The 15,680-nt window shown below is 39.9% G+C and overlaps 1 protein-coding gene across 2 annotated transcripts in view; it reads left to right on the top strand.

Annotated features, from left to right (window-relative positions):
- The first annotated feature begins 1,481 nt into the window (after positions 1-1,481).
- Positions 1,482-15,680, top strand: part of stk11ip (serine/threonine kinase 11 interacting protein) — a 41,033-nt gene continuing 26,834 nt past the window's right edge. For both annotated transcript variants that reach the window (XM_026157574.1, XM_026157573.1), the window contains exons 1-17: positions 1,482-1,717; positions 2,015-2,082; positions 4,926-5,128; positions 5,219-5,293; positions 5,388-5,483; positions 5,562-5,669; positions 5,756-5,827; positions 5,930-6,059; positions 6,373-6,476; positions 8,053-8,142; positions 8,387-8,428; positions 10,883-11,053; positions 11,142-11,223; positions 11,468-11,971; positions 12,125-12,342; positions 12,446-12,556; positions 13,907-14,147. In XM_026157574.1, coding sequence (XP_026013359.1) covers positions 2,016-2,082; positions 4,926-5,128; positions 5,219-5,293; positions 5,388-5,483; positions 5,562-5,669; positions 5,756-5,827; positions 5,930-6,059; positions 6,373-6,476; positions 8,053-8,142; positions 8,387-8,428; positions 10,883-11,053; positions 11,142-11,223; positions 11,468-11,971; positions 12,125-12,342; positions 12,446-12,556; positions 13,907-14,147 — 2,314 coding nt within the window. In that variant the 5' untranslated portion in view covers positions 1,482-1,717; position 2,015. The remainder of the gene's footprint in view (positions 1,718-2,014; positions 2,083-4,925; positions 5,129-5,218; positions 5,294-5,387; positions 5,484-5,561; positions 5,670-5,755; positions 5,828-5,929; positions 6,060-6,372; positions 6,477-8,052; positions 8,143-8,386; positions 8,429-10,882; positions 11,054-11,141; positions 11,224-11,467; positions 11,972-12,124; positions 12,343-12,445; positions 12,557-13,906; positions 14,148-15,680) is intronic.

Raw genomic sequence — 15,680 nt, 5'->3', positions numbered from 1 at the left:
ATGTTGGTTCACCACAAATTCAATTCAATTTAATCTGGTCTGTTTTGATATGAGTAGATGTGGTGCAAGCTCCAATGATGCCTCTTGGACACCCATCGAACTCTGTTTTTTATTGGTTGCCATGGCTGGAATCTGATTGGATCAACACCCGCCAGCAGCTGTAAAACCACAGCTACCACAGGGTCTGTGTCCTATTATATGGGCTTTTAAAGGGAAGAAGCCAGAAAAAGTCTTTAGTGCATGACCTTTGAAGGGTCCATGTAAGATTTGCAACACTTCTGCCTGACTTCATCTTAACTTTATGTATATATATATATTTATTTTATTTGCTTTTGGTTTTCAAGCACAAAGTTAAAACACATATAGTATATACTGCTACTTATGCACAGATGCTCATTTTCTATGGTTTTGACATCTGAAAGTTGTATATATCCTCGCTGTTTGCAGTTTTGTATTTATTTCTATTTAATACAGACCATTATATGGAATCTAGCCTCTTTGCTGCAAGTGCTCCACCCAGTGGCCACAGACGTTTAAATTTCAACTATACATCATGTCGAGAAATGTTTTAGCACATGACAGAACTTTTTATTGATGAAAAAGTAGAAAATCTCTTTTTAAAAAAAGTTCTTATGCATTTCTACACGTCTGTTTCTATTTTTGTGCCTTTTAAGTAGAACGAAAAGAACTGCTTTTATAGGCTTGCTCTGTCTTAATCGTTCTTTCTAAATTTTGGCCATAGTTTACATCTTATATATGTATAAAAATATGTATTTTTGAATTATTGTAAGATCATAACAGAGCTATTATACTTTTGTATTTTCTTAAATCAGTTTTATTTTTGTTTCTGTTTTCTTGTTTTTAAAATTCAGATTCAGTCAGTTTCCTGATCGGGTTTGCTCATTTTAGTTTAGTTTTTATTGTTTAAAATTTTTTGTTTAAAAATTGTAATACTATATAGAGGACATATGCTGAAGTCAAGATTCAGGAAAATCTGCATAGGTATTAAAATAAAAAAGCACCACTTTTTGAAGCCAGTACTTTAAGTCTTGCAGACATAAGTATCAGGTCATCAAAGCCTCATCAGGCAAGCTGTAATAACAAACTTTACCAAACTGACAAAGAGGAAAACTAATGATATTTATTTTCTCTAAATAGATTTTTAACGTTTTAGTAAATTTCCACATTTTACAAAAATCATCTCAGTTAATTTTTATTATTTTTAAGGGCCACTTTTTATTCTTATTTCAGTTAACAACAATTTTTGCACATCTAGTTTTAGTTTATGTTTGTTTAATTTTAGTATAATAACCTTGAACTGAACGTTTGACCTTTTGACTATATGCAGTGACATTTATATTTATCTTTAATGTGTGCCTTTATTCAAACTGTGAGGATTTTTACTATTATTATGAATAATAATAATATTAAGAAGAAGAAGAAGAAGAAGAAGAAGAAGAAGGATTTTAAAAAAGAAGAAACTTTATTATTAATGGGCGCGTAAGAGTCATACCTTTTGGTATAACGAGGCTACCGTACACGCTTTCAGTTCCGTCATGTGACGGAGGTAAAAAATGTCAACATCACTCTGCGCTTGATTGCCACAATAACAAATGAGCACCATAACGTGGCGTTTCTTTGTGCGCCAAAATTAATATGCTCTACTATAACTAACACCTTGATGTTAGCAATCCGGCTGTCGGCTGTCATTGCACAGGTATGTCGTTTTGCTTACTTATCGGGATACTTTAGCCGAGCTAACTGCTAGCAATAGCAGAGTTTTGGATGCCTATGTCAGTTAGCGTGTCTCTAAAGCTTTGAACGCTAACTACATTAACACGGAAAAAGTGCTTATTAGCCCGAGGCTGTGGTATAGTTGTCTGTAGTCGTCTTTTGTTTTTATCAAATCCGCTGAAACAACAGCACGAAACGTACTGAACGCGTGCAAGACAAGCTTTTCTGTTTTTAATTTCCGTGAGTTGTGTACTCAGGACTATTTCTTGAATTCTTACAGGATGGCTGCACTTCAGACGGGCCACTCTCCTCTCGTACATAGCTTGGCCACGCTTCTCCGAAATAACGGTATGTGCCAGTGTGACACTGTTCCCTTTCCGTACAAGATCCGTCCAAAAACAGCAGCATGACACAGGATCATGAGGCGGCTAACTCATGTTGACAGGTTCAGGACCATCCAGGTTCGCTCTGTGAGGAAACATAATAATCTAAGAGCCTTCAACTCTTCCCCCCACCCCAAAAGCTGATTGCGCTTTAAGCTATTTCAACAGACGATGTATGAGATAATAACTGAGCCAGCCTAATCCCCTATTCATTAATAATGTAGGGGTTTTACAGTCTGTTTACAGATAATGTTTTCCTTTTAATTTGTCTGAGGAGTTATTTGAAAGGGGGTGTTATATTATTGAGAGAAATCAACCATCCATCTATTGTCTTCCACTTATCTGATGCTGGGTCACATTCACAGCAGCCATACTTTCGAGTCCCTCCTGGGGGATCCAGAGGCGTTCCCAGATTTAACCATGCACGATAAAGAAATGCTGTTGTTTTAAATGAAAGAAATCTGTCAATAAGCATTGTGTGCTTAAATTGTAAGAAATACATGTGTAAAGTTTCAGAACAAGATTTAGTTGCTCATCGCTGAGACTGTCCTGTAATTATAAAACTAAGTTTTCGTTAATTTATAGAAAATAGGAAATCATTTTCTGTGCTTTTCATTTTCTGTGATTTTCAGTAAAAATGGCATCAAGGTAATTTTTACTATGGGCCCGCTGTAAAAAGAAGTTCCTGGAGCAGATAGTGCTAAATTTAAACAACCTTTTCTGTCATTTAAATGTTTATCTATTACTTAATTTCTGAATGTCCATGTGGGAGGTTTTTATCACTAGAACAAAAACTTATAAACTTATTAAAAAAATTGATAAAAAGTCCAAAATTTATGCCCTCCTTCACATTTTTCGAAACTGTCCAGTGGAGCCTCTGTTGTAACGATTCTGTGCCCGGGCCTTAAGTAATTACCTCACCTCTAAGGCACAGTCCAGGTAAAGGGTGTATTCACTGCCTTACTCTTTTGGTTGTTACCCAGAAGTCATGACCACAGGTGAAGGTTGTGGACGTAGATGGATCAGTAAATCGAAACTGTCTTCACCACAACGGCCTGGTTCAACAGCCGGGTTTCTGCTGACGCCGCGCTAAACCGTCCGTCGAGCTTCCCAACACTCGTGAATGAGATCCCATGATATTTGAACTCACTCGCCTTGAGGCTGCCTCTCTTTCCCAACCCAAATAGAGCATTGCACTGTTTTCCCAGCAGTGAACCGCTTCGTCAGACTCAGAGTCGCTGGCTTTCATGCTCGGCTGCAAACCGCTCCAGTGCATGCTGATGGTCATGCACTGATGAAGCCAACAGAACCACATCATCACCAAACAGCAGGGATGCTATTCTGAGGTTCCTCCTGTCCACAGAACTCTCCAATATGAACTAAATACATGAATGAGAGTGGTGTTAATAGTTCACTGATAATGATTCATTTTCAGAAATGCAAATTATTTAGCCGACATCAGACCACTAACAACAGTATAATACGGTAGTTTGATTATGATTTTTTGTGTGTCTTAACACACTCAGCCATTTGCCAAGTTTGTGATCACTAAAGCCTTTTTTCCACTGGCACCTACTCTGCACAGTTTCTGCATTTTTCAGTTACAAGTACCATCTCAATGTGGGTGGGGTCGTTACAGCAAGGCTGCCCAAACATCTCAAGACCTCAGTAGTATGCGCCACAAACACAACACATCAAGTGAAGGTTTTGGTGGGAGGCGTGTGTAAACACTTCCCTTGTTACCAGGTTTAAAAAATGGCAGGTTTGAGTCTTGGGAAGGAGTCGCACTCGTGTCTCTTTCAGTGTAGTCGCTGCCTGGCCGATTAGCGGCATGCCGTCCATTGACGTCACATTTTTGGCTCAGATTGGCTCGCTTAGAACCGGGGCCAAAGTGATACTAAAAAGTATGTGGTACCAGCTACTACCACCTAATGGAAAACCTTAAAAACTGAGTCGCGCTGAGTAGAAGTTGGTGAAAAAGAGGCATAGCTACCTAAATTACTGAGCTCTACTGACATCCAACAACAATAATATTCAGGTGGATGCTTCCAAATCTGTAGCACTGCATTGGAGCTACTCATTCATTCTGTAGCTGACTAACTTGCAGAGGTGGGAATCACCATACATCCCACGATACGATATTATCACGATACTTAACGCACGATATGATATTATTGCAATTTTTAAAAATATTTTGTGATATTCAGATTCTGTACATAAAGGTAAACTTTATCAATATTCATTTTATCTAATATCAAAGTCTCACACTCAGTCTTTCTCTCATTTCAGTCAGTTTTATTGTTGAAAAACTGAACGGTTTGTATTACAGTCTAGTCCAACTGAACTGAATGCAACCATCTGGTACAATTATAGCTATTTATAAAAACTATGCAGCCCATTCAGCAACTGAAGAATTTGACAATAAATTAAAACAAAATATAATTTTACATTAAATAAAAAAAAGTTTTAAACTTAATTAAAATAAAACATGTCTTAAATTAAAATAAGTAAACTGTCATGTTTATTGCTGCCAAAAAAAAAGTTAAACACATTTGGACAGTGAAGGAATGTCAGGATTCTTGCTCAGAAAAAGGATCAACATGCTCTGAAGTCAGAGTTCCAATCCACAAAAACCTTTTTTGTAACAAAATATCGATTTCTGCTGTCCCTGTATCGATACATTATTAGCAAACAAAATATCACGATACTACACAGTATCGATTTTTTCCCCCACCCCTACTAACTTGTCACTTGTGAGTCAAATCTGGCTGATTACTTTAAGCATGAAAGCTCGCTTTCACCCTTCAGGTGACATGGTGCTGGACGGCAGCAGCACGCTGACCCTGCCTGCTGCCACCTTGCAGCAGCTCACAAGGCTGTTTGAGCAGTACTTGCTATCCCGGAGCCAGCAACACGGGTTCCTCGCACTGCCCTCCCACCCAGCTGACACTGCTTCGCTGCTGCAGCTGCAGTTCCTGTTTGACATCCTGCAGAAGACCGTTTCCCTCAAGGTTGGTTTTAACCCAGAACTTGGTTCTTTCACATTGAGTCCCAAAAAGTTGGCCCTGCCAACTAATTTCTGACTCGCTGTGTGTTTGCAGCTCATCAACCCGCTGGGTGTGAGGCTCAAGTCTGTGTTAAAAATTTTCCCTTTCAAGTCTCTGAAGTGTTTGGAGGTAATGTGTGAATACTTCCTACTTTCACTTCTTGTTGTTTAAGGTCACAGGTCTTTTACATTATAACTCGTCCCTGCTTGTTCTTCCTCACCAGCTGAAGAGAATCCCCCCTCACTGTCTCGAGGGCCTCAGAGGAATTTACTCCCAGCTGGAGGTTTTTACCTGCTCAAAAAGCCTCAGTTCCTTGGAGGTACTCCCAGCCGGTAGCATGAGCAGGTTTCATGAGAGGACCAAAAAGCTCAGTGATTTATATGATGTGCATTTTTAGGAGCTGCTCTCTCTGTGTGGAGGTGATCTGAGCTCAGCACTACCGTGGCTTGAACTTCACACCCTGAACTTCAGCTACAACTCCATAGTTTGCCTTGACCAGTCACTGGTGAGACAAGCAAATACACAGATGTGTCATTACTGATTCATAAGCATAAGGTTTCTTTCCAACCTCAACTTCTTCAAATCTTACAGAGTTTACTGAATGTCCTGAAATCTTTGGATCTAAGCCATAACAAGATTCAGGAGTGTGCTGAATTCCTAAAGGTTGGATTGCTATCAGCATTTGGTTACATAGAATCTAAGCTTTATTTGTTTATTCTGCAATTTACAGTAATCTTGTTTTACTTTATTTTTGCTTTCGCCCAGGCTCTGACTGAGCTGGAACACTTGAACCTGGGCTACAACTGCCTGCAGAGGGCGCCAACACTCGGTATGAGTGCTAGGGCCAAGCTGGTCACACTCATCCTCAGGAACAACGAACTGGAAACCATCAACGGTAGGAACAACTGTTATCAGTCGCAGGCTTCCCGTACTCTTCTTAAAGCCCAATTTACCTTCTCAGCAAAGAGACCAAATAGTGATGAAGCTGGTAGATGAGGAAGCAGCGTGAAGATATACAAACTTTATTGCCACTGTTTTGTAAGATAGTTTTCTTCATCACACAGAGACATTTTTAATAAGGGAAAAGAACATGAGAATTTAATTACACAACTTAATGTTTGGTCATTTTTTTCCTTTAAAACCAGTGCTCTTGAACTTGTGCATGAGTTTGAATTCACTTGCATCATTGGCATCTCTCATCAAAACAGGCGTGGAACAGTTGTCTTCTCTCCAGCATTTAGACCTGGCCTACAACATCCTGCTGGAGCATTCCCAGCTGGCTCCTCTCTCCCTGCTGCACTGCCTCAACACAGTAAAGATGCACACATGCACACATTTATCCTTAGATGATCAAATTTACATGACACTTTGTTACTGCTCCCAGTGAGGTCAAGCGATTAGGGCTCATTGTTTTTAAATCTGCTTGTTAGCAGGTTTCTTCAACCATTTTGGATGGATTTGCATGAAAACGTTACAAAAGTGGGGCTGGGCTAAACTGTTGGAATTCACCAGGATCCAGTATTTGTTTTTTGATTTTGTTTTTTGAAAGAGTCTGTAACATTGCGATACAGAGGAAGCATTTTACCTCACATCTCTAGAAAATACTAATGAGGTTGACTTTGAGGTCCCCCAGCTGCCTGAGCTTATAGCGGCATAACTAAACAATGGTTTAAAGGTGCAATAGCCATTTTCTGAGTTTATGTTATAGAAAAATAAAGTTGTACTCATCAATATACACAGATTAGTGTGTAATTACATCTTCCAACAAACTGATGTGTTCTTATAAACTTAGATTTAACCCATTAAAAATGCACAGGCGCCGGCACTGGTTTGTGCCACAAACATCTTGAATACAGTGGACGTCACTGTTCTGCCTAATCATATTTTATCTACGTGGTTAGAGACTGGCCACATACATCCCAAAGAAGGAGAGAACTCGTAGCCATTCCCATGCTGTTCAGGCAAATTTGAATTTGTATATGCACCTTCAGACTCTAGATATGAAGGTTCATACTTTGTGTTTTATCGTCTAAGAAGGGGTCCCCTCCACTGACAAACTGAAAACAGGAAGGAAGGAGGCAACACCACCAGTATCTTAATAGAATATCATCCTCTTCTTCCTCACCTCAAGCCCCTGCAGAACTGAAGTCAGGGCCCTAACACAAAAAACCTGGCAACAGATTAGATGCAAAATCCCCCCATTTCTGTACAGCTGATGAAAGCTGGATGAACAATGACAGCTGGTTATAAGCTAATGTTATGCCAGCTAATGTTAGGCTTTAGCCCTGTGACACAGTTTGATTACATTCCCACATTGTATGGCAGTTTATTCACTAAGTTTCACTAACAGCAGCTAACAAAGGCTAACCGAAGCTAACAGCAGCAAAAACACTGACAGAAACGTTCAGGATATCTTGAACAACTCACCTCAGTATCGCGCTAATCAAATAGAAGTAAACTTCATTGACTCATCGACTTGTATCAGACTCTTTTCACAAAGATTTATAGCCTCACCCACAGTAAATAGGCATGTACATATATTGACAGCTGAGGTAAAGTGTGGACTGACAATCTTTACGATTTGATATCCCTGTGTTGGTCCTACATCATCATCATAACAATAGTGGTCCAGCATTAACGTCGCAGCTGACCAGTGGCATCTGAGCACTTAGCTAACATTAGCCAGGAGGCTAGCTAATGCTAATAAAAGAGTTGAATTCAGTTAACTTCAATCAGCAGTCTACTGACATCTAATGGTGAGGTTTTACACAAAAAACTTTAAAGTCATGTAATCTAGCCTAAGATTTTCTGCCTCCTTGTCTCAAACTGGGAGTTTTTTTTTCCATAGGTGAGTAGCTAAGAATGCAAACTCTACTGTCTTTTTTTAGTTGAATCTGGAAGGAAACCCACTGTACTTCCAGAAGACCCACCGCACCTCCACAGTCAGACACCTCTCGCCAAAAGCTGCCAACACCAGAGTGAGTGATAAGAATTGTAACTGAATGTATTATGCATATATATACTTTTAAAGTTTACCTTACATTTCCAAAGAAGGATGGAAATGTGATGTGAAAGTATTGTTTTTAAGTTCTAGTAGCCTCTGGGTCATCTGTTCTCCAATTTGTCACAAAGTGCAGCTTTGCTATTCACACAAAGGTTTGAGCTTTGCCTTTCTTGTTTTCACCCAAAATTTCAGGCATTCCCTTTTTTCTTTCTTTATAGCTCAAACTTGATGGCACCCTACTGTCCTCATCTGAAATATCAGTGAGTCTCACTCTTAACATCACTTCATCATCTCACAGTTTAAAAGCTTGATACTAAAGCAGATTCTCTTCAGAGTGACTCAAAAATTCATGCGGTGTAAATTGTTGCTACTTGCTACATTTATTTACTTTGTATTAGGGCTGCTCAATTAATCGAATTGGGTTTTTTTTTGATCAAGGTCTTTTTATTGAACAAAGAATTGCTTCCAACAACAATTATGGCAATATTAACAAACAGTCCTGCCCCCCCCCCCCCCCCCCCCCATCCAGAACTGTGTAACTAAAACCCAGCCAGAGAGGAAAGAAGAGATAAAATAAAATAAAATTACAGATACAAAGTAAATAATAAAATAAATGAACAACAGCAAGGGGAAAAAAAAACAACAACAAAAAAACCAAAACAACAAAAAAAACCAAAAAAAACCCCACTCACACGCACATTAAGCAATAGTATCCAGACTTAATCTTTCAAAGTAAGTAAGAAAAGGTTGCCATGTGTCATAAAACCTCTGAACCGAACCTTTTACAGTGTAGCGGATCTTTTCCAGCTGAGTATAGTACATGACATCCTTAACCCATTGCCCATATACAGGTGGAAGTGGCTCTTTCCATTTCAATAATATCATTCTACGGGCCAAAAGAGTGCAGAAGGCCAGAAGATCAGAGTGTGATTTGGAAAGACTAGCATCACAAGGCGCCACCCCAAAAGTAGCTATAAACGGGCAGGGTGCAATTGGAACATCAAATATGTTGGACATGGTTTCAAATATGCTTTTCCAAAAGCTACCCAGTTTTGGACATGCCCAGAACATGTGAAATAGGGAAGCAGGCTCTCGTTTGCACCGGTTACATGTGGGGTCAAACCCATCCTTGATTTTGCTCAGTCTAGTTTTAGACCAATGGAGACGGTGAACAACTTTGAACTGAATCACCACATGTTTAAGGCAAATAGATGACGAAGAAATTCTATTGATTATCTTATGCCAAGTCTCATCTGCAATCCGTTGGCCAAGATCACTTCCCCATCGTTCCCTAAGTGATTGCAATGTGGACAGCCTAAAATCACTTAACAGCTCATAAACATCACTTATAACCCGCTTAGCATTTGGTTTAAAATCAAAAATATCATCCAAAAGGGATGGACATGGACAGGACGGAAAGCAGTCAGTATTAGAAGCAACAAAATTCCTGAGTTGTAGATACCTGAAAAAGTGTGACTGAGGGATCTTGAACTTGTTCACCAGCTGTTCAAATGAGGAAAAGATATTGTCCGTGAAAAGAGCAGTCATTGATGTTATTCCAAGCTTTGTCCATATGTTAAATGCCTTGTCCGTTAAGGATGGGGAGAACATGCAATGTCTATGCGGTGGTGCATTAAGAGAGAGTTCAGTCTGTTTAAAGTGCCGTCTGAGCTGATACCAATTAATCGAATTGTAATCACGATTACGATCTGGGCTTTCAACGATCATTAAAAATGACTGAGCCAATTATTAGCCCCTCCCTCGTGCTTTACTCTCGCGCTGCTCCGTGTGGCAAATCGAGCGCACCTCTCTGCATTTCGAACACGCGTCACAACACTGAGAGCAGCGGTCCCCAACCTTTTTTGCGCCACGGACCGGTTTATTCCCGACAATATTTTCATGGACCGGCCTTTAAGGTGTCGCGGATAAATACAACAAAATAAGACTAGTACCGGTACCAAAAAAAAGAAAATTTATTCATAACACACGTGAAAAGACCCAGGAAAACAGAGTAAACAATAAAAACGATAACAAAATAACGTTGAAAGCCGATTAAAAACCCTGAAAACTATACATTTCACACCTGAGCCTCAACTCTCGCGGCCCGCTACCGGTCCGAGGCCCGGGGGTTGGGGACCCGGGGGTTGGGGACCCGGGGGTTGGGGACCCGGGGGTTGGGGACCGCTGATTAAGAGGTCCCCCAACTCTAAGCAGAAGTTATTTGGAGAGGAGAGTGACTGCCATTGGTTGAAAAGAGAGGTAAAAAAAACTTCAGTGGTGTGGAAACATTATGGGTTCGCGGAGTCAGACGTGGATCAAGTAGACATAGTGTGTAAACTTTGCTACAGTGTCGTAGCTGCACCACAGAGCAACACTGCAAAGTTCACTAAACATAGATGTTTACATTTTTCATTTATTTTTTATATTGCAAATATTTGCACTGTTATCAGTATTTGCACACTATTTTATATTATTTTTGACAATCTTTAAAGCCATCATTCAATACATTGTTATTGTTAAATAAATATCGTCAAATAATCGAGATCTCAATTTCAGTGAAAATAATCGTGATTATCATTTTTGCCATAATCGAGCAGCCCTACTTTGTAGCAAGGTATAATCTACATTTATTTGCACTGTATTTGGAAAAGAAAATGTGGAATTAATACTTAAAATCATTTGTGGTAGTAAAGTTGGAGTACTCTTCTCTGCAGGTTCTGCCAAAACCAGGGCCGCTGATGGTCCAGGTGCAGACTTTGCCTTCAGGTTACACCATGCCTGCAGAACGCAGTTACCAGGAAGCATCTAGTGGGATGGGGGAGCTGAGTGACAGCCTGTCCGTCGGCGAAGCGGTTGTCTCAAACCTTCGCAGAAGGAAAAATAGGGTGGGAGTGATGCTCTTTTGGGTGTTGATATGCTTTTTTTAGTGCTTTTCTCTGATATTTAATGAAAAATTGTCAATTTTTGTTTCAGAGTAAGGTGAAAGTGCGGAGGGCCAGTATATCCGAACCCAGTGATACTGATTATGAGTCCAGACCCTTGTCCTCCACACAGGGTTTGTTGTCAAAACATGTTTGCCGTCTAAAGTTTCAACATAAAGGCAAAAATTATGATTTACCTTGTACTGTAGTAATGGAGTATGCTCTTGTTAAATATTGCTAAAGTATCAAATAACCTTATCATATGCTCAACTAAGAAAAGTCATGCAAAGTCCAAGACTAAAAGTATAGAGGTGGATACGAGCATGAATGTTTGTTTTTTTTGTTGTTGTTTTTTTTCTGTTCTTTTTCCTCTTCTAGGCATCGTCCTTCAGCACCAGCAGGAGATTGAACGCATGTCCAGCTTCAGGGAACAACTCGGAGAAGACTGGCTAAGATATGAACACCATCTAGATGGAGCTTCACCCTTAACGCTCACCACCACTGTTAACCAGCAAACCTCCTGCTCTCAAACCCTCTCCAACGGCCTCACCACCACCATCGCTACTACCACTACATCTATCCCACAGCAGCAGCCATTGCCGCCGTCTTCCCACAAGGTCCCGGAAGTCCTCCCACCACCTATTCTTTCCTCTGAACCCAGAAATGAGGCCTCTGACGTGGATGCAGACCTGGAAATGGAGTCCACCTTGCAAGGTGGTCAGACCCCTCAGCTGACAGAGTCCACCTTGGATAACAGCATGGTAGATGGGCTGGTGATGAGCCAGGGAGTAGTGAGTTCACCTCAGCCAAGTCCAGAGAGCCACAGGTCTGCTAGAGCAGCAAGTGGCGAGACCAATCATGAAGAAGAAGAGGATTTAGGAGGTAGGGAGGTTGAAAATTGAGAAACATTTTAAATAGTATCTAACTCAATATGTGCTCGACTTAACAAAATGCAGTTATTCTGAAGGATAATCAGCACAAATCTCCTCCAGTTATGATCTGCTTTCTCTGACTACTACTTTTCTTTTCTCTTAGTGGACCTTTGTCACCCTCTGCTTGTTGGTGTCTTATCTGACAAAGAGGAGGGGCTTGGTGAAGGTCAGTGGCAGAGGAAGGGAAGAAGGGAGGTGTTCTTGTGCATCAAAAAGGGCTTAGTGCTTGAGATGGACATGCAGTGTGGCCAGGAGAGATGCCGTCTGGAGCTGGATAGCCTGGCTAAGGTGGAAACAACTGAGGCTGCGTGGACCCGAGGGGTATGAAAGGAGATTCTTCATCTTCATCTCTAACATCTTTACGTCTATAAAGGAAAATATAATGTTTTTATCAACTTGATAAATGACTTTGACTATCTTTCAGGATTTAGAAAATCAGTTTCCAGCTGTAGAACTTTACTTTGACTACATCAGCAAGGACAAACGGAGGAGACGCTACGTCCTGTTAGATGATGACCCTCAGCAAGCACTGCAGGTTAGCTGAAAAACTCTCACACATTTAAATTCATGCACACAAACTTCTGTTGCCAGGAGTGGTTGTTTGTGCTGTCAATTTTCCCACACATCAATGCGGATGACGTGCAAGGTGCGTACAATGAAGCAGTGTACGTAAATAAGAACACCCACCCACTGACTTCTTGGACATGCTGTAGTTGTCTGGGCATGTTCACAGGCTGTCCTCTGCTCAGTCCATGTTACCTTTGTGTACCTGACGACAATCAACAGCAGTACAATCTAAAACCTGTGTCAGATGAAATGTTAAAAGCAGAAAGCTGTTCAGTTAATATGTAATGTATGTTTAAATACACACATAACTGAATTACGTGTAAAACCAAACGAGCACCTTGAGGTTCTACTTAAGGAAAGAACTAAGAATGACTGCTAGTTTCAGAAATTTGTCAAACGTAGTAGTTTATGGAAACCCATTCTAATATTTTCTCGAGTTCTCCTATCCTGTTAAGACAGGGGTGTCAAACTCAAATACACAGTGGGCCAAAACTCAAAACTGGAACAAAGTCGCGGGCTAACGTTAATATTTATTGAAATATATTTATTCCTCCAGATATAAGAATGAATCTTTTCTAATGGACTCAAAAACGTTTTGCTGAAAAACTGAATATGGAACAAGCAAAGCTTAATACTAAACAATATATATATTAGCTGTATAATACCAGTAGGCCAGCTCTAATAGTAATTTGGTGTGGCTTCGCGGGCCAAATGTAATTAGGCTGCGGGCCAGAGTTTGACGCCTATGTGTTAAGACATTTTATATAAATACTTCAGTTTTTAGCTTGCAGTCGCCTGTCAGAGAGAAAAGCAAAGAGAATGCTTGTATATCTCATGGGCTGCAGGCAGAAATGTATTATTACCACCTTTCTCTCCTCCAGAATTATTTCTTATTTTTTATTTTGCTGATCAGGTTCTGACTGACATATTGTCTAATAATAAGGTGCAGCCTGTTGTGGAGCACCGCACAAACTTAAGATGTAGCTCTCCATGACAGTCCCAGTTTCTCATGCGGCCTCGTGGGAAAATTGCCTGCCCATGTTTGATATGAGAATCCTCTATTGTAACAGTATATCTGTGACATAAAATAACACAAAGCATTATAGGTACCCTTTAATTTTCTATATAATTTTTTTGTGTAGTTACAGGAAAAAGTTAATATTGTCTGGAATGTGTGGAGAATGCTTGTATATCTCTGAACTGCTGTAAAAAATGTATTATTACCACCTTTGACTCCTGCAGAACTGTTTAGTGAGCAGAAATGTCTTGGTTTTCCTGCTTGTTAACAAACATTTTTTTTTTTTTTTTTGCTGACCAGGCTCTGACTGACATACTGTCTAATGTGGTGGAGGAAAACCAACGCCGGGTTTCTGAGCTCTGTCACAGCTGCATTCGCCTGCAGTGCCTTCGCTGCAGGTCAGAATTCATTCTTCAGGGAGGGGACGATGAAGAGGAAGCCGGTGAACGAACAACGAAGAGGAGAGGAGCTGTGATGCTATCAGAAGGTGTGCAGGAACAGGACGGGGAGGAGCTGATAGAGGCACAGTGGGCCAGCAAAGGTGAGAGTGAGTTCCTGCAGCGTTCATCGTCAACAGTTGATAAACAGACACAGGAAGAGGCACTCAGTAAAGTGAGTGTTATATGTATATAACACTCCAGGCAGATAAAATCAATATTATTCTTTCTTTAAGTATTTTTGCATGTTTTCTCTTTAAATTGGCATCCATAAAGTTAAAATGTGCAGAGGAAAAAATGTACAAACAGCAAAAAGAGTTTAAGAAAAACCTTTTGATCTGTTTGCACTAGCCAGATGTTTGGAGCTGTTTTGAAATGGGGAAAAATGCACTTAAGGCAACAAAATGCACTTTTGTTAAAAAAATACAACAAAAAAAAATAGAAAACTGCCAAACCAAGGTGATATCTGGCTTTAGTTTATAGCTGAATCTGTCATCGTCACATGTGAGAGGAGCCCACACACACATGTGCACAGACATGCACACTACAACACTCATTCTGATTCATCCATGAAACTGAGTCATCCCTGATGAATCATGGTCACTCTCACGAACTAAACTATCCTTAAATAGCCAAGTACTAGATGTTTCTAGATGAGGAGATTTTATTTATAAAGCACCTTTTGTATACAAAGAGAGATTAAATGTCTTGCACAGAGAAATAAATCGTTCCAAAAAAAGCACAGACAGGTCTATAAAGAGGTAAAACAATCTTGTGCTCATTTCCAGCTCCATATGTTTTTTCTTAGACTCTCCTAGAGTAGCTTTGCATGATTAACAAAATAACCCTTAGTTCTCTTTGAGCCCTAAGCTTTCTTTTTTTAGCCAGTGCTTTTCAAACTGTGGGTCAAGCAATAGTGGTGGGATACATAGCTACAGCACGTCGTCGGTGGAAGACCAGGGTCAAAATACACAATAAATTGAATGATAAAAATAAACGGTGAAGAGTTTGCTGCTGCTGTCTTGCTAACCTCAGGTTATTAAAGTTCAGCTGGGCTGGTTCTTTATTATTAATGAAAATGGGTGGTGAGTAAATTATAGGTTTACTTATTTTCACAGGCAAACAGGCACAAAGCACTGTGAACAAAAAGATGCCATTTTGGTCATAATGGCCAATAAAAAGATATAATAAAGGGCAGTTTAAACTAAAATGAGCAGTTTAAACATAAATAAATGATAATAATTCAATAATCCGGTGGTGGGTGTGAAGCTTTACTTTTTGGACTCTGATCTAGGGGATGGCCAAAATGTCTCAGAATCACTGCTTTAAGCCAACTTTCATATACATTTCTATACCCTGCAAACAGAAGGTCTGTGAGTCAGGAGGAAACTAAGCCAAAAATGTCCACCATTTTTATCTTGTTTATCAAGATAAAAATGGTGAATAATGCAGTAAGATAATGAATAATGCTATAATAGTAAGAGGCAGATTTTTTTAATGATTAATATATGTGGGTCTGCAGGTTTTGTGCTACCATAAAAACCAAAGCAGAAATGACACAAGGTCACACATTGCGAGTACCAAATTCATTTGATTTCAGAGTACTTGCCAACTATCAGTTTCCCATGATTTCACAA

Source organism: Astatotilapia calliptera, chromosome 23, assembly GCF_900246225.1.
Source record: "Astatotilapia calliptera chromosome 23, fAstCal1.2, whole genome shotgun sequence".
NCBI classification, from domain to species: Eukaryota; Metazoa; Chordata; class Actinopteri; order Cichliformes; family Cichlidae; genus Astatotilapia; species Astatotilapia calliptera.
This window is presented reverse-complemented; position numbering and strand designations above follow the sequence as displayed.